Raw genomic sequence first — 20,069 nt, 5'->3', positions numbered from 1 at the left:
AGGGTACTGATCCTGTTCAGCAGAACCTCTAGTTTATTCATGAAGACTGACAGGTTTCCACTTGGTGCTCTACATGTGTTAATAGCTATGAAATTAAGCTCTGGCAGTTTGGTAATGGAAAGTTCAAAGTCTTTTTCAGTTGATCAATATAACTTTTACTGACATCACAGAACTTTATTTGTTCTTTCATAAAGATACCAAAGCCACCATGTTTGGAAAACTCTTGGCTAAAATGACTTGCTAATCTATATCCTGAGATTGAGGTTAATTTTACTTTGTCATTTCGTAGCCAATGTTCAATAATGCAAATTATGTCTATGTTTAGTGCATACTGGGGTAGTGCTACCAGCATGGAAATTTTATTTGTGAGTGACTGAACGTTATGTTGTAGTATAGCAAAATCTGGGTATGTAGCAACTTTAGTTGAAATGGTTTCTGATTCTTTATCTAATGGAATTTCTAATAAGCACTTACCCTAAAAAAATTTCTGTATCTTTCTTGTGTGTGGCTTCTGTTCGCTGGTGGCAATCAGCAGGTGAGTTAACTTCTGGAGCTTGTATAAGTTTTGCTTCATCTACATCTGTCCTCTCTGGTTTAAACCATTTCGTAATTTTAGTTTGGCTGACAACTTGATTGATTGTTTCTTGCCTAATCGGTTTAAGCCACTTGGTAATTTGCGTTTGGTTGATGGCACAGCTTGTAACTCATCTAAAGCACTTCTTAATCTCCATTTGTTTGTCACTTATACTTTTTTCTTCACTCTTCTTCGAAATGCGAGTACATATTTTTTCGGCTAGTATTTAAATGAAGTCCATGGACTGTATGGAACCTTCGCTTCAATCTGTTTATATCTACAATATCGACATTCTTAAAGTTAGTGCATATTTAAGTGATACACTCTTTGCAACATTAATTTCGCGGTTCACACATGATCAGGGTGGTAAATCATGACAATGCAGGAGGTTCACAATGAGTACATTTGTGTGGGTTAGATTATTTAAATATTTACTCATTTCTATAATCACATTGTGTATCTCGTTTCTATAGACGTCGTTTGATCCTCCATAACACTGTGAAATCGTCTTTATTCAAACTAGCTACGTCAGTTGAGGTTGTTAGGTCCGTTATTTCACTCAATGGAGACCCTGGCTTTATGAAACCAGAGGCCTTAAAACTACATGTTCTCATCAACATTACAGAAATTTCACGGCCATGACTATCATCTAACACACAGATTGTTTTGTGTTTCACACTTTTTGTAACCGAAGGATTTAAGGTTCTTCTTCTCACCTGACTAGTGTTGTTTTTTTGCCGCACATATTCTAAATGTTCTGCAGTTTGCAGTTTCACTGGAGATATGTTTTTTAGCGTAGTTTCCTTTGTTGCATTGAAGTCTGTGGTAGTGTAGGTGTGTGCACTTATTTTCGGAGTTTTTAGAATATCTCCTGACATAGTATTTTCACTGTTTGACCTACTTAATTTCCAACTTTTCAACCCTTTCTGATGTGTTCACTGAATCCACAGCAGAAAGCACTTCAAAAGAGTTTTTTTGCACTAAATTTTCACTGTCTTTCACATCTTTTACCATCTGAGTACAACTTCCTTCAGTCATTCTCAGTCATTGTCTGAATGCCCCTGTGTATGAAGTAATTATTCTAATCTTATCTTCATGATCCTTGTGTGAGCGATAGATAGGGGTTGTAGTATATTACTAAAGAAACATTTAAAGCCAGTTGTTGAAACTTTGTAAATAGTCTTTCTTGGGATAGTTTGTCTCACTTCCAGAGTCTCCCAGTTTAGTTCCTTCAGGATCTCTGTGACACTCTCCCATCAGTTAAACAAACTTGTGATCATTTGTGCTGCTCTTTCCCGAAGTCTACCGCCTGCTTTATTCACAACTGTACCTATGTGATCATTCCATTTCACATCCCAATAAAGTGCTACACCCAGGTATTTGTATGAATTTTCCAGTCCCAACAGCGACTCATTGATGTTATAGCCATAGGATACTACATTTTTTCATTTTGTGAAGTGAAAAGTTTTACATATCAACACATTTAGAGCAAGTTACCAATCTCTGCACCACTTTGATATATTATCATTATCTGACTTAATATTTATGCAGCTCTTTCAGATAGTACTTCATTATAAACAACTGTGTCACCTGCAAAAAGCCTGATTTTACTATGATTATTGTCTGCAAGGTCATTAATATGAAAAATGAACAACAGTGGTTCCAACACACTTCCATGGGGCACCTCTGAAGTTACTTCTACATCTGACAATGACTATCCATCCAAGATAACATCCTCAATCCTGTAGCAAATTTCACTACATACCCCATATGGTCATTCTTTGGCAATAAGCGTAAGTGTTGTACTGAGTCAAATGCTTTTTGGAAGTCAAGAAACACTGCATCTACCTGATTGCCCTGATCCGAAGTTTTCAGTATGCCACGTGAGAAAAAGTGCAAGTTGGGTTTCACATGGTTGATGTTTTCGAAATCCATGCTGGTTGGCATAGAGAAGATCATTCTGTTTAGGATACCTCATTATGTTTGAGCTCAGAATATGTTCTAAGATTCTACAACAAACTGATGTCAAGATCTGGGACAATTGTTTTGTGGTCACTTCTGCTACCCTTCTTAGAAACAGGACTCACCTCTGCCTTTTTCCAGGAACTGGACTCAGTTTTTTGTATAGTTAGAAGAGGGGCTAACTCAGCTGCAAATTCAGAATAGAATCTGACAGGGATTCCATAAGACCCTGAAGCTTTATTCAATTCTAATGATTTCTGCTGTTTCTCAATATTACTGACACTAATACTTATTTCATTCATATTTTCAGTGGTATGGGGATTAAATTGGAGCAGTTCTCCTGGGTTTTCCTTATAAAGAAACAATTGAAAATGGAGTAAGCATTTAAGCTTTTGCTTTGCTACCCTCAGTTTCAGTGCTGTCTCATTTGCTAGGGACTGGATACTAACTTTGGTGCCACTAACAACTTTTACATACAACCAGAATTTCTTTGGGTTTTGTAAAAGATCACTTGTCTGTATTCTGCTGTGGTAGTCTTTGAAGACATCAGGCATTGCTCTCTAGACAGCCAAACATGTTCAGTTCAGCATCTCTCTATCTATAGCCCTATGCTTTGCATTATACCTATTATGCAGTAATCCCGGTTTCTTTAGAAGTTCCTTTATAGTGACTATGTACCCATGGAGGTTTTCTCCCATTATGTACTGTTCTACAGGGTGCATGGTCAATTATTCTTTTAAATTTGAGTCACAATATCTCTACAAACTCCTGTTATATTCTGAAAGTTTCAAGTTCCTTGTTGAGATTTGACAGTACAGATTTTTTATCTATTTACTGAACATGTCTTTCTTCTTGTTTCAGTCATGGTCACTGATATCAGTTTCACTGGGGACATCTACAAAAACGCCAGGCATATTTGTTGCCATTAGATCGAGTATATTTCCATCATAAGAGGGATTCTTAACTACTTGTTCTCGGTAGTTTTCAGTGAAGGCATGTAGTGAAGTTTCACAGGATGTATTATTATGCACACCACTAACAAAACTTTCATCTACATCTACATCTACATTTAAACTCCGCAAGCCACCCAACGGTGTGTGGCGGAGGGCACTTTACGTGCCACTGCCATTACCTCCCTTTCCTGTTCCAGTCGCGTATGGTTCACGGGAAGAACGACTGTCTGAAAGCCTCTGTGCGTGCTCTAATCTCTCTAATTTTACATTCGTGATCTCCACTTGAGGTATAAGTAGGGGGAAGCAATATATTCGATACCTCATCCAGAAACGCACCCTCTCGAAACCTGGCGAGCAAGCTACATCGCGATCCAGAGCGCCTCTCTTGCAGAGTCTACCACTTGAGTTTGTTAAACATCTCCATAACGCTATCATGGTTACCAAATAACTCTGTGACGAAACGCGCCGCTCTTCTTTGGATCTTCTTTATCTCCTCCGTCAACCCGATCTGGTACGGATCCCACACTGGTGAGCAGTACTCAAGTATAGGTCGAATGAGTGTTTTGTAAGCCACCTCCTTTGTTGATGGACTACATTTTCTAAGGACTCTCCCAATGAATCTCAACCTGGTACCCGCCTTACCAACAATTAATTTAAATGATCATTCCACTTCAAATCGTTCCGCACGCATACTCCCAGATATTTTACAGAAGTAACTGCTACCAGTGTTTGTTCCGCTATCATATAATCATACAATAAAGGATCCTTTAGCTTTTGCAATTAATTTTCGGATGATTGAAGTCTCCACCGATGATTACAGTATGATTGGGAAACTTACGAAGAAGTGAACTGAGCTTTTCTCTAAAGTTTTTGGTATATCATGAGATGAGTCTGTTAGGTGATATAATTACCATTTTACGCCCACCCCTGATATTGAGTCTTGCCCAAACAATCTCACAAGCAGTTTCAGTTTCTGTCTTGGTGGATTTAAGCTCCTTTTCCGCTGTCACAAGTACACCACGTCCATTTCCTATTTGCCTATCCTTTTGATATACACTTAAAATTTCTCCAAAAATTTCATTGCTGTCAATATCAGATTTCAATAAGCTTTTCATGAGTGCTTCACACACTGACTCTTGGTTGCGAAGCTTTGACAGGTTATTCTTAGGATTTTAATACTCTCAGCTGTGGGAGGCACTTGTTTCAATCTTACACTGATACTTCTGGGTTTCCTACAGCTGTTGTTATCTGGACTGGATGGAGAGTTACCTAATCTAAAAAAACTCTTGTGTGCACTCCACACATGCTCAGCAACCTGCGTAGCAGCATCTGATTTCTAGTGCACCCCTGACCTGTTTAGGGGGACACTACAGTTCTCAACACCATGGCACAAGTCCAGGAAGTCACAGCCTAGCTTGTCACAGAACCTTCAAAGCCTGTGGTTCAGTCCTTCCACTCAATTCAGAACCAAATGGGCATAATCAGTTATGGAGACAATGCTGCAAATTATGAGCTACATTGAAACTCTATTTGTGTGATTTATCTTAATTTGTCTTAAATTTAATGGATTCCTTTCAGCACTGAAGTGGATGACCCCAAACTTTTCATTATTTAGATTCAGTTGCCACATTTTGCACCCTACATACATCTTGTGTAAATCACTCTACAATTGGTTTTGATCTTTTGATGACTTTACTAGATGGTAAATGACAGAAACATCTGGAAACAATCTGGGAGGACTGCTCAAATCATCTCCTAAATTGTTTATATACATTAGGGTCAGCAGAGGGCCTGTAACACATCCTTGGGGAACGTCAGATATCACTTGTGTTTTACTCAATAATTTTCAATCAGTTACTATGGACTGAGACCTTTTTGACAGGAAACAATGAATCTAGTCACATAACTGAGGCAATACTCTGTAGGCATGCAGTTTGTTTAATAGTTGCTTGTGAGGAGTGGTGTCAAAAGCCTTCTGGAAATCTAGAAATGTTGAATCAATTTGAGATCCCCTGTTTGTAGCACTCATCACTTTGTGTGGATAAAGAGCTAGTTATATTTCACAAGAATGATATTTTATGAATCAGTGCTGACTATTTGTCAACAGATCATTTTGTTTGAGGTAAAACATAAGTTTCAAATACATTATATGTTCCAAAATCCTTCTGCAAATTCATATCAGTGATACAGGTCTACCAGCTGCTGCGTCCGAGCGGTTCTAGGCGCTTCAGTCTGGAACTGCGGAACTGCGGACTGTTACGGTCGCAGGTTCGAATCCTGCCTCAGGCATGGATGTGTGTGATGTCCTTAGGTTAGTTAGGTTTAAGCAGTTCTAAGTTCTAGGGGACTGATGACCTCAGATGGTAAGTCCCATAGTGCTCAGAGCCATTTGAACTATTTGATAGAGGTCTGTAATTCAGTGGATTATTCCCTCTTCCAGTGTTCTGTTGTCCCCTCCAAAACCACTCCTTCCCTTCAGTGTGTGTCGCATGATGTATCTTCCTCTTTTGGCAAGATGAACTCACTAGTGACACGTTCCTAACTTATTGACTTGCTGCCTCTCCCTTCATCCCTCCCTTTCCACCTCCCTGCTTCCTTTATTCTCACAGTTAGTTTATCCAACAACACAATGCCTTACCCTAGTCAAGCTGCAGTGCTGTTCCAGTGTAGTTGGCTGGGACAATGAAGTGATGTGTGTGTTTATTAGTATCTCGGAAAAAGGGCATTGTCCAAAAGCTTAGCAACATTTTTTAGCCTTTCAGAAGTTACATTTTCAGTCTTGTTTATCTGCTGATTGAACAGTCAGTTTCTCAGCCATAAACAGGGTATATCAAACGCCAGAACTGGGTAAAATGTCATGAAAATGGTTAGAGCCAGGGGCAGGGTGGATGTGGATATAAGCAAAGGAGGTGGGCGGAAACTTTTTGTGTGACTGCTGGAGCCTGTTGGCCATCGTGGTACCTGCCATATTGGATTCAGCTCACATTTCTTCAATAGAAGGAGGGTCATGTGATACATGTTTTAATGTTAGAACTTGACAACAAAACACAGTAGTTAAGTTCATTTCACAGTACCTTTGATAGGTAAAAAGTTATGCATGATTTATTATAACATGTGTAATTCATCATGAATCGTGATAGGACTGGCATGCAACACATTAAAAAAACAAGGTGCACTTTACAAAATGTGTTCCACATGCTTTCTGTGTACCTGAAGACATTTTTGTAAATAAAATAGAAAGAAGCTTCCACATGGGAAAAATATATTAAAAACAAAGATTCCAAGACTTACCAAGCGGGAAAGCGCCGGCAGACAGGCACAAGAACAAAACACACAAACACACACACAGAGTTACTAGCTTTCGCAACCGATGGTTGCTTCTTCAGGAAGGAGAGGGAAAGACAAAAGGATGTGGGTTTTAAGGGAGAAGGTAAGGAGTCATTCCAATCCCGGGAGCGGAAAGACTTCCCTTAGGGAAAAAAAGGACAGGTGTACACTCGCACACACACACACACACACACACACACACATATATCCATCCGCAATGTATGGTAGATTACGGAAAAAGGGAAGATGAATACAAAGTGAAACTACTTGTACAAACAAAAAGAGAAAGTAAGTTGATAGAAATGATTTCGAAATGCATTCCTCATCACTTTCCTTGATGTTGACCTCCATATGTCCAATGGCCAGCTTCACACGTCATTCCACATCAAACCCACCAACAAGCAACAGTACCTCCATTATGACAGCTGCCACCCATTCCATATCAAACGGTCCCTTTCCTACAGCCTAAGCCTTCGTGGCAAATGAATCTGCTCCAGTCCTGAATCCCTGAACCATTACACCAACAACCTGAAAACAGCTTTCGCATCCCGCAACTACCCTCCCGACCTGGTACAGAAGCAAATAACCAGAGCCACTTCCTCATCCCCTCAAATCCAGAACCTCTCACAGAAGAACCACCAAAGTGCCCCACTTGTGACAGGATACTTCCCGGGACTGGATCAGACTCTGAATGTGGCTCTCCAGCAGGGATACGACTTCCTAAAATCATGCCCCGAAATGAGATCCATCTTTCATGAAATCCTCCCCACTCCACCAATAGTGTCTTTCCGCCATCCACCTAACCTTCGTAACCTCTTGGTTCATCCCTATGAAATCCCCAAACCACCTTCCCTACCCTCTGGCTCCTACCCTTGTAACCGCCCCCGGCGTAAAACCTGTCCTATGCACCCTTCCACCGCCACCTACTCCAGTCCTCTAACCCGGAAGCTGTACACGATCAAAGGCAGAGCCACGTGTGAGAGCACCCACGTGATTTACCAACTGACCTGCCTACACTGTGACGCTTTCTATGTGGGAATGACCAGCAACAAACTGTCCATTCGCATGAATGGACACAGGCAGACAGTGTTTGTTGGTAATGAGGATCACCCTGTGGCTAAACATGCCTTGGTGCACGGCCAGCACGTCTTGTCACAGTGTTACACCGTCTGGGTTACAGTCTAACAACATTTGACATTGGAAAATCTCCCGTGTCTTATCTTGCGAGTCTCCCACCGCCTACCAAAGTTCCACCAGCCGGCCACAGAGGAGAATTCCCCTCGTAACCCAGTACCACCCAGGACTGGAGCAACTGAATTATATTCTGCGCCAGGGTTTCAGTTACCTCCTGTCATGCTCTGAAATGAGAAATGTCCTGTCCATTATCCTCCCCAACCCTCTCACAGTGGTATTCCTCCGTCCACCAAACCAACGCAATATACTTGTCCATCCTTACACAACCCCTGCTCCCAACCCCTTAGCTCATGGCTGATACCTGTGTATTTGGCTGTCCCATACATCCTCCCACCACCACCAGCACCTGCTCCAGTCTGGTCACTAACATCACCTATCCCATCAAAGGTAGAGCTACTTGTGCAACCAGCCATGTGGTCTACAAGCTAAGCTGCAACCACTGTGCTCCATTCTATGTAGGCATGACAACCAACAAGCTTTCCGTCTGTATGAATGGCCACCGACAAAGAAACAAGTGGACCATCCTGTTGCTGAACATACTGCCAAACATGATATCCTTCTTTTCAATGAGTGCTTCACAGCCTGTGGCATATGGATCCTTTCCACCAACACTAGCTTTTCTGAATTGCGCAGGTTGGAACTTACCCTGCAACGCATCCTACGTTCTCGTAACCCACCTGGCTTCAACCTTCATTCGCCGCTGTCCTCACCCATCCAGCCCCTTCCCTGTTCTCATTGCAGCACTACATAGCCGTCATTCCACCACCAGACCAGTCTTCTTATTTCTCTCCTTTTTCACTATCCCCACCCCCTCCCACCTCTCCCCTGCCCTCCGTCTAACCAGCAACACTTCACTGTCTGCCACCCCCACCATACTACCCCTCCCCCTCCCCACCCCAGCCTCCTCCTTACTTCCACCCAGTCGTCACTCCCATCATGCAATGGTGCTGCTGCTCACAGTGTGGTTTCAGTTGCCTGAGACTGCAGTCGTATGTGTAAGTTGTATTTGCGTGAGAGTGTGTGTGTGTCTGTGCATATGTGTGTCTATTGTTGATGGAGGCCTTAATGGCCAAAAGCTTTAATTGTGAGAGCGTTTTTGTTGTGCCTGTCTGCAACTCAGCATCTCTGCTGGTTTCAGTTGCCTGAGACTGCAATTGTATGTGTAAGTAGCATTCCTTCTCATAATACTATTGTAACATATGACGTTGGTATTAACAGCATAGTATTCATGGTAAGAATACCTGTACAAGTCTCCTTATTGATAAGTGGTTTTTGAAATACTTAATGCTTTTTCCAGTCTTGTAATTTCTGTTTGCTAGCTGTATCGCACCATTAGGTGACTGGAGGAGTGAGTAGTATAGATAGGCTTCAGTTTTCTGAATAGAAATGTGTGTGTTTCACCTTTCATAGTTCAAGGCATGTTTGGCATCAGTGTTGGTTGCACATTACTGCCTCATGTCTGAGCATGAAATATTTAAGAGTTTTCTCAGTCTTATATTTGACCATAAGCTCACCACACCTGAGGCAACCGATAATCAAGTGATCTGCAGCACTCATCATCTTGACACTTCTCAGCTACAGGTCATAGGGAACAGACATGGCATGTTTACTCCTGTTCTATAAATCTAATGTGCAATTTTAGCTGGATTTTGCATTGTGTGTAGATGAGCCAATGTCAGTTTTTCTGAAGGTAATGAACGCTACCACTTGTGGAGATGTGAGACCACATTCACAGTAAAATTGCAAGGCTCTATACTACAGTTGAGCTGCACTGTGTATTGGGCAAAACCTCCTCAAGGTGTTACAGATGTTCAAAAATATAGATTCTTTCCTTATTCCAGTGACCTGGTTGTTTAACTCTGTATGCAATTGACTTCCATAAATCACAAAGCCAATTGGAACCATGGAAATCGAAATGTTGTAGCACTGAGTGTAGATCATATTCCAGCACTTTCTCTCGGGTGGAGCTTGCTGCCACTCTATACTCTCAAGAGGCCTAGAGCTATTTGTCATTTCTTGAAATAAAAGAGGAAAGCACTCCAAATATCATTTATAAAACTTTTGTAACATCTTATGTCAACCACACAATTGTTTGTCATATATCTAAGAGCAGGACAATTTTGGCTAATCAGAAGTGTGCCCAAATAATGTCCTCAATATAATCAACTAAATGATTTTGCAGTCTATGGTATGCAGGTTTATGTGATCTTGTGGACACAGGAACAGGTGAGACATATTCAAAAATGATATTACGTATCAGCTCCAAATCATCTGAGCACTTTAATAGTAATTAAATGCTTCACTCAGTTCCTTCTGCCTATGGATGTGTTTATGCTTTGTTTTGTAGCAGTTGTGCAGCAGATACTGGTTTTTAAGACACTTCCTAGTTTGTTTGTTATTGCTTTATATGGAGATAACCAACATGAAAGTCAGGTAGCACTTAACATATTTATTCACAGTGTGATAACTGACATAATGTCATGAACATGCAGTAAATTTATGACAACAGAATCATGGCTTATGTTTGATGGCAAAATGCTGAAATGAATTGCACAACATAATGTTTCTTCTTGGCTTAAACTTAACTGAAAAAACACTTCTCAGAAAAAAACTTGTAAAATTTGTTCTGCAACTCAACATTACTAGTTCATATGGTGTATGGGACTAAGTCCTGCTGAGCAAGCAATGAAATATTTCAAAATCTAACACAAAGTTAAAGTTCTGCTGAGCAGTCAGCAAAATATTTATTAGTCTGAACCAGAGTTTATACAGCCTGGATGAAGTATGGAACAGTCACCATTTACCATTCTTCATGGAGCTGATCAGAATTCCATCATGGATCCACTTGCTGAGGCAATTACGAAAGCTGCAAAGTTCTGAGTGTCAGCAGTGATGCTTGGTCATAGACTGTGATGATTCTGCCTTCGAGAGCCACTGCACTGAACTAAACAGGGTGCGGCATAAATCTACAAGTTTCCAATTGGCTGCCCTTGTTGCTTCAGCAGAAGAAGATTGTTCCACATGCATGCGTCTTCCTGGACAGCCCGGAGCTGCTGTGAGACTGGCCCTCCGAGTCACTGCGGTGTTGCCAGAGCCACATGTAGTGTGCTGGCTCCTGAGGTGTCATTGTCATGGCGTAGCTGTCACATCATGACATTATCCCCCTGCCCCCTCCAGGACAGAGGTGGAGAGGAAGTGACAGGTCTCAGAATGTTCTGTGAAGCCTGTGTCATCTGTCCCTGGAGGGGGGAGGGGTGAGGGGGGGGGGGGGAGGCAGGGGCTGGCTGGTCTGGGGTCCATTTCCATGGGGCTGACTGGCTGGGATGATCTGCAATCTGTAGCCTCAAGTGATATGTTTTCCAGTAATGGTGCAGATTGTGGCATCCTCATTGGTGGTAGTCCTCTGCTTGTGATTTTATAACAGAGACGTGTGTTAGGTTGCCTGGTGGCGGAACCGGGCTAAGACAAGGACATACGTTGTTAATACGTTTTTGGCACTATGTGCCATCTGTGAATTCCACTTCCATCATAGTTCAACCTAGAAGATGTGTGACTCGCTGGCAACCAGCAGAGATATTCTTGTGAAAAAGTAAGGCTCCACACTAGTTTTTCAGAGAAAATCTGTGATGCCTGTTGCATCTGAGATGCGTTTCCTCTTCCTGCGGATGAAGGATTGACAGCTTGGAGCAGTGAGGGTTACAGTGGGGTTTTTACACTGGGGAGGCTCCATCTTCGGGTGTACTGTGATACGAGGCTAAGAACAGGATTACTACCTCTCCTAGGGGTTGATGCTGACACAACTTCAGCAGCTGTGTTTTAAAAGTGTGGATAAATCTTTCTGTTGACCTGTTAGAAGCCAGGTGGAATGGCGCAGTGAGGACCAAAGAAATGCCGTTGCAAAAGGCATGGAATTTGGCTGAAGTGAATTGAGGACCATTATCCATGACAGTGGACACAGGCAGCCCCTCAAAGGCAAAAATTTTTGTCAGTGTTAGGATTGAAAATGCAGATAACATGGAGGTCAGTTGTATTGTGAATGGAAATCCTGTGACAGCATCTACTGCTGTGAGCTAGGTAGCCCCTATGAATAGGCCTGCAAAATCAAGGTGGACGTGGGACATGGGTTGTCGGTCATTGGCTAAGGGGAATAGCATCGTGATGGGGGTAGCTTGCTTGCTTTCTTTGGCAATAGTTGTACTATTGGCACCATAACCGTGATATCAGTGTCCATAGCTCACCAGTAAAGTCATGTCTTGCAAGTTGGTTTGTGAGCATCACACCCTAGTGTCCTTGGTGTAGTAGATGATGGGCCTGCTGCCGATGTGTGTATTGGGAATGAGGAACTGGGTGTGGCCATTATAGACAGCTTGTGGTGTCATGCGTATGATTCTTGTAGATCTGAGTGTTTTATGGTCTTCATATTCATTTGCCAGCCTCTTTTGATATAGCTGATGAGATCTCACAGCATCAGATCCAAAGCTGTGCAGCACTGAATGAGGTACATGCCCAGTGGGAGGCTGTCTACGACTTCTTTGCTGCATCTGTCTGAAAGCATACCTCGGCATCAGCATCAAACTCAGAGCCCTAACCTAAAGGCAACCAAGATAACAAATTGGCATTGACATGCTGTGTTGTGGATCAGAAATGGGCATCATATGTATAGGAAGAGAGGAACAGGACCTACCTTGGTAGAGCATTGTGGTTGGTATGGTTGCTGTAGTCTTTAGTAAGGATAGCAACAGTTTGTGTTTGTAAGGAGGGTAAATTCCCTCCCATACACATAGTCATGGAACCTTTTTATTCTAAAAATGATGTCAAGGGCCCCCTTTCAAATTTACTGAATTGAATGTATTTCATGCAAATGCAGTGGGGTGTTCTACCTAATTAATTATATGGGAGAGAACTACACCCACACCATAGTCAGAGGCATCAGCCACTAGTAAGAGGCAATGTTTTGGGTTACATGTCATGAGGCAAGTTGGTTGTAACAGTGCCAGTTTCAAGTCCAAGAATGCCTTGTCCCCTGCAGATGAACATTTCCAGGAGATGTTTTTGTGAAACAGCTGACGGAGGGGTTCAGAGACTGCTGGCACATATGGAATAAACCAACGGTAACAGTACCAACTGAAGCTGTGACCTGTCTTTGGGTACTGGCAACTTTTGAATGACATTCGCATACTGTGGGGTCAGGTGGACTCATGAGGCACTAAATATATGTCCTAGATAATCAATTTTTTGTATGAAAAACTCTCATTTGTCTGTGCTAAAATGGAGATTCACTTGTAAAAACACTGAAAAAAGTTAATCAAGATTCTTTGTGAGGTCTGCAGCATCCATACCTGCAACAAGGAAGAATTTGGGTGGTGCTGTTGGTAGCAGGAGGAGGTATGCCTTGAAGTTTGAGACCACTGAGGCCTTTCATGAAAACATAGTTGTGAAAGGTCTGTGATGTCCATGGTTTGTTGACCCACCCTCACCATCTCCGAAGTGGCATGAATTTCCAGTTCTAATGTTTTAAATAGATCCAAACCAAAGAGGTTAGAATCACTCCGGGAAGTGAGCTGTGAGAGTGATGGCACTATATTAAACTCGTGCATAGAAAAATCCTGACACAGACATGAATTCATTACTAAAAGTGTGAAGTGGGCTGTCGAAAGAATGTAATTCTGGTGACCCAAATTTCTGATTCATTTTCCAGTCAGTGATGATGGCCTGCGTCCATTTCAAACATGATTGAGGCTCCCGCCAGAGACACTGTAATCAAATGATTAGTCATGAATGGGGGATTTCTGTTTGCATTGAGGAGACGTCTGTGCAGACATTGTCAGCGGTGGGTAGTTTGACTGGATTGGAGAATGTCCATCCCATTTCCATAGGTGGGGCCAGCTGGCACCCCTCGCCTTATGGCCTGATTTGCTGTGAGATGCATACTTAGTTCTACAAAAGCATTACTGTGGGTGTTGGTGGCTGATAAAGCAGTGCACTTGATGGTAACTCTTAAAGATGGTGGGGCCTCTATATCTCTGTTAATTCTTTTATTCTTGCTGCCTAACGTGTGGGCTGGTCCTGACTGGGCAGATGGTAAACACTAATGCAAGATCCTGGATGGAAGCTAATGATTACAGAGATTGTTCAGATGCCCTTATAATCAGTAAACAAGCTTCCAGGGTGGGATCTTTTAAGTTCAGCAGGTCATGTCTCAAGGCTTTGTTGGTTGAGTGCACCAATACCATTTCCCAAATTAGTGTGGAGGCATACAATTATTTGCATTGGGAGTTGGAGCACTGGAATCTGCATTCTGGGACCAGTCCCTGGAGCCTTGTGATTGATTCATGGTATGATTCTGAAGTCTAGTTTTTTACAGCTGAAGAACTTGTAGAGTGTGGCTGCCTCATGAATCTGGGAGTTAAAATATTCAGTCAGACTAGACTTAATGGTGGCATGGGAAAGAGAGTTCAGTTCTGCCTCAGGGTGTACTTGTTGTATAAGTTGGTAAATGGCAAGGGCTGCATTTGTCAGTAAGTGTTGTTGTTGATGTCATATAGCATGACCAGGGTTCCAGCTTGCAGTTGAAGCTGTGGAAGGGGGGTGGCATTGCTCTGAAGTTCCACACCAATGAATCGATTTGGACTAGCTGTACTGCAACTGATGGTCTTGAATGTGTAATTGCTGCCAGCCATTCCACCAATAACTCATTCATCCACTACATTCTCTGTAGCCAGTCTCAACGCTGTTGTGGATCCACGTGTTGAGACAATTAGAGGAGCTTTGAAGTCGAGAGTGTTGTCAGCAGTGGTCCTTGGTTGTAGGCTGTGATGATTCTGCTGGCTGTGGTGATTCTGCCATTGGGATTGCTGTGCTGAACTAAATATACTGTGCCATAGAGCTACAAAGTTTTGAACAACTGCCTTCGCAACTTAGGCAGAAGAAGATAGATCTGCATACATGTGTCTTCTAGGATGCACATGCCAATGAATATCCTGGCTGCAAGGCTGGTCCTCCAAGCCACCAGAGTGTGTTCACAGTTGAATGGATGTGTTGCATCATGAGGTGTCATCGGTGCGGTGTAGTTGTCATGTCATAACAGTTATCATGGAGATGTCTGTGATCTTTCATTATTCTTCTAGGACTTGATTGACTGTGTATTTCAACTTGAGCCCTAGTTGCTCTACACTGTCACTGTGCAAATAAAATTATTCTAATTCATGTGTGAGATATGAGATAACCTTTTCCTTATCCATTTCATTGAACTTGTAGACTTTTCTGCTTGTTTTTCTAGCTCTTGGTATCTTAGTGTCATTTGATGCTATTGTTACAGCTGCTACAGTGATCACTGATCCCAGTCAACATGAACATCTTCAATGAGGTAAGGTGTCAGATGATTTGGAGCTAATGGATAATATTGTCTCATCTTTTCTAAATATGGCTCATCTGTTCCCATGTCCACAGTATCACATTTACCTACATATCATGAGTGTAAAAGCATTCGGTAGATTTATGTTGAGGACATTATATCTCCATGATGATATAGTTAGATCATTTCTTCAAGGAAATTTTCAGAGAAAACTTCTACATTTGTTTGGTCAGAAGTTTTTCCCCTCCTGCCACTTATGAAGTTGTGGTTTTCACAAGCAGTTGTAGTGTGATTTATAAGCATTACTTGTAAATGTACTTACTAGCAGACTGAGGTTTTCTGTGAAGCTATGAGTCACTTCTCCAGCTGTGTTCTCCAGCTGTGTCCAGTGCCTGATAGAATGATCTAACCATCCCAGAATAAGTCTTGAATGATTTAGCCTTTTCATTTGATTAGTAGAGGAGGAGTGACTTGAAGTAAAAGAAAACATGATACAGTCATTGATAATGCCTATCCAGCTGTAGCATAGTTCCCTCTGACCATTGAGTACAAATGAAGCTGTATTAAATTGCCGTGGACAGGACATGCTCTTTGAGACAGATTCCTCTTCCAGTAAATAGATCCACCAGTATCTCTGAGAAATACACTAAGTTTACTATCAGGAGGGTAGCCCATGGTTTAATCTGAATTATCCTCTGGTTTAAGCAGTGATTTTCAGTTTGATGTACACTGTTATAATCTCATGTTCAGACTGAAGTTCTGCAGTCTATTCTAGAGGTGTGTAACAACATATCCACAGACATAAGACAAAAGTAGGCTACCCACCCAATACAAAATGAATTTCGAAAATCCTTCAATAAATTACGTAACTGTCTAGCAATTGGAATAAGAAAGCACTGTTTGCATGATAATAAGTAACATTGCTTACTATAAAGTAGCCTGTATTTGAAAAGTATGTAGATACTTTTTATGTTGTGGAAATTATCAGTGCAATCAGGTAAATACTAAGCATGCTGAGCTAGATGAACATCACCTACTTAGTACAACTGAGAAAACAATAAATATCAGTGCAGCAGACTTTCTTTTAATTATATTTTCATTTATTGCTTTTTAAAGATCAAATGAAGCATGGGTGGTTCAAGATACTTAGAAGTTTGACCAGACAGATCATGGCCTGACTGCTCAGCCTGCAGCTTCTTATAAAAACAGTACAGTGATGCAGCATGTATCCTTACTGACATTGTAACATTTTGCAAAAAAAGTCAAAAAATCAAATCCACTGGTGCACCAACTGAGAAATATTACTATTCTGCCAGTGTGTCTTCATTGCTCCTGTTGTTCATGTATTTATTGAGAGTATTGCAATGTTTCATTTGTGGAGCTTTTAGGAATGGATTTATTAACAGGGGTCAGCATTCCAGAAGGTTTTTACATCCTGATCTTTATGGGCTCATACTTTGTTCAGACTCCAGAGCCCATGGAGCAATTTTCCCCTAAATTGTACCACAGGAGATTTTCTTTGCTTACTGAGTTTTCTCAGTAGATTGAGTTGACCATATAGCTTAATGCATTCCCATGATGTCAGGGGTGTGTTGTGATTATTAGAATTTAAAGTGTAAGTTACAGTTACTATAGAATACTCTTGAAGGTGGTACTAAGCAGAAATGCATATCTTATGTGATGTTAGCAAATCATTTGTCATCACAAACCTTGCTTGATGTGCAAACTTCATTATGAGATGTTTTTGGCATGTGACAACTCAGGCAACAGCAGAAGTTAATCTACATCTACATTTATACTCCACAAGCCACCTAACGGTGTGTGGTGGAGGGCACTTTACATGCCACTGTCATGACCTCCCTTTTCTGTTCCAGTCGCGTATGGTTTGCAGGAAGAACGACTGTCGGAAAGCCGATTGTACAGAGGGCCTTATAATCAGTAAACAAGCTTCTTTTAAGTTCAGCAGGTCATGTCTCAAGGCTTTGTTGGTTGAGTGCACCAGTACCATGTCCCAAATTAGTGTGGAGGAATATGATTGTTTGCACTGAGAGTTGGAGCAGCCACATTCAATGTGACCTCTCATGGGGCTGAATGTCGCTGTGTGGACTGTGGTGGCAAGCTATGTTCTGTCCAGCCAGCTCTAACAGTAAAACCACTGTAGAGACGTAATTTCTGATAGGCAGTGTACCACTGTTATTCCTCACCCTGACATGTTTCACAAAGCTCAAGGTTCTGCTTTGTGATGAATCATAATAATATGAATGAATATGCCAGTGCTATGAAACACAAAATTTGCAACCTGTGCAGTCTGATAAAAGAGCTGCCAAATGTTGTCATTGTAACACTTGCCATTCCATATGTATTAATATTTCCTTTATCATTTTATCAATTTTTATTTCATAAATATGATAACTTTTCACATTAACTAGCACTTAGATGCTTCGGGTTATTATTTTTTGGTTCTTGTTTGATATTCATTTAAGCTACTGCTACTTATTGTATGAAATATATTATTTACAAGTGTGTGTGACTAAATGCTTTGATCTATTGACATCACATAGAAATTTTTTTTTTTTAGGTAGTCTTGAACCTGATCTAGATCTCGAACCTGACCATGGTCCTGAGCCTGAACCTGATTCTGATGATCGTGGTCCTGATGACCATGGTCCTGATGATCAGGGTCCTGGAGATGCTGGTCCTGAAGAGCCTGATTCTGAAGAGCCTGGTCCCGAAGAGCCTGGTTCTGAAGAGTCTGGTCCCGAAGAGCTTGGTCCCGAAGAGCCTGGTCCCGAAGAGCCTGGTCCCGAAGAACCTGGTCCCGAAGAGCCTGGTCCAGAAGGGCCTGGTCCAGAAGGGCCTGGTCCTGAAGGGCCTGGTCCTGAAGAGCCTGGTCCTGAAGGACCTGGTCCTGAAGGACCTGGTCCTGAAGGACCTGGTCCTGAAGGGCCAGGTCCCGATACTGGTCCTGACCCTGGGTCTGAACCTGGCTCAGGTCCTGCTCCTGATGCTGGTGGTCAGGAAAACAGTGGGGTATGACATTCTAATTTTATTCTTGTAGAATATTTAACTTTTTAATACACAGATGAAAATTGGGGAACAGACAGTGCCAAGTTAGATTTGCCTGTCAAATTACCATGGTCATGTGAAAGTGTAGATCTCCCTATAACTAACTGGGTAAGTCAGTGCAAAGGTCCGAGAAGGCAATGACATAGCATCTCCAACAGGACCATGCCTAGTAAACCTCTGGGTGTTTGAAATAACCTTTGGATTGATGACTGCTTTACGTTTTTGGTGCTAACAAAGTTTACAGTAGAATCAATATTTTACATAAATAGCATTTCCTGGTACAACTCTAACCACTGAGCCATTACAGATAGTGTGTTCACACCAGCTACAGAGGACAACTCCTGTACCTTGAGCTCCATAACCATTATGCACCACTTGGTCATCATGCCAGAGATGAATCGTGGGGAGAGGTTGTGCATCCTTGCAAGAAATAGTTCCATGTGTATGTGATGCTGTTATTATTGAAACATCTATTGTGCAAAATATACTGCTGTTATTCTCCTGGCCTTTGACCTCTTGGATATTATCTGGACTCTTATTCCACATGACCAAAAGTACCCGCTTATAGACTTGGATTTTTCTATGCAATTTCTATCATAGTTTCGGGTTCTTATCTTGACAACCCAGCATGACTTATACTAATTTGTGGGAACTGTTTGCTTTTGACTGTAGCATGGACTCTTCTTTGCGGCTACATCTCAAAACTATTTCTAAATTGAATGTGAACTTGTTTTGGCAAGGGTAGTAAAAATTGAAACATTCCATCAGGTGATTCTCTTGGCATAAGTCATAGTATCTTCAAGTGAGGGTCACAGGACAAAAAGAGAGGATTGAAGCATGCATAAACTATTTAAACATTTTCTTCCTGCTGTTAACTTATTTGTTGCTGCAGATCAGTGACTGACAGTAATCACATACAAACTACCAAAAAGAACCTGCCTTGAAGGTGACAAAAAGCATTATTGTCAGTACTGTATTCTTTTGTTTCAATGTTACATTATTTCCGTTGGGAAACTAGCCATGGATGATGTGAGTACACATAGTTACATTGGTGAGGAGCAGTTAGCAGTGTGTGTGTGTGTGTGTATGTGTGCATGTTTGTGTGTGTATGAGAGAGAGAGAGAGAGAGAGAGAGAGAGAGAGGGTGTGAGTGCGTGTGTGCATGCACACACACATGTACATAAATATGCATAGACAGAACAACCAATAACCCAGATAATGAGTGCATTGCTTTGGCTTGGCTCCAACTGATGAACCAACCCTACTTTGTTGGGAGAAAAATATTTTTGTTTCAGGGAATCTCAAACACAGGTCACAGAGTGGATCTAAGAAAATGTCAGGGGAAACCTATGCTGCCATCACCCAATCATTTGAACAGTAATAAATGAAATTTAGACCTTTCTGTAGGGGGCATGAACTGCAGTTTCTTCCAAGTACTGGGCACTGTTTTATGTTTGAAGAATTTATGGTAGATTATGGCTAAGATGCTATCTTAGCTAAAAATTCAATATGACTGGATTCTAGATAATCTGATAAAGGTTCCATCAGGCCTGGAGACATGTACAATTATAGTGCTATCAGCTGTCTCTGAGTGTGACAATAATATATTCCATGGGGTGAACCAGAATTTCTTTGATAA

General features: G+C 41.6%; 1 protein-coding gene across 5 annotated transcripts in view; it reads left to right on the top strand.

The window, feature by feature from the left end:
- Positions 1 to 20,069, top strand: part of LOC126354048 (dentin matrix acidic phosphoprotein 1-like) — a 172,753-nt gene that overhangs the window by 24,709 nt on the left and 127,975 nt on the right. For 2 of the 5 annotated variants that reach the window (XM_050003394.1, XM_050003395.1), the window contains exon 3: positions 17,943 to 18,394. In XM_050003394.1, the coding sequence (XP_049859351.1) occupies positions 17,943 to 18,394 (452 nt within the window). The remainder of the gene's footprint in view (positions 1 to 17,942; positions 18,395 to 20,069) is intronic. The other 3 variants (XM_050003396.1, XM_050003398.1, XM_050003397.1) reach the window with 3 other exon arrangements.

This window comes from Schistocerca gregaria, chromosome 3, assembly GCF_023897955.1.
Source record: "Schistocerca gregaria isolate iqSchGreg1 chromosome 3, iqSchGreg1.2, whole genome shotgun sequence".
Lineage (NCBI taxonomy): Eukaryota > Metazoa > Arthropoda > Insecta > Orthoptera > Acrididae > Schistocerca > Schistocerca gregaria.
This window is presented reverse-complemented; position numbering and strand designations above follow the sequence as displayed.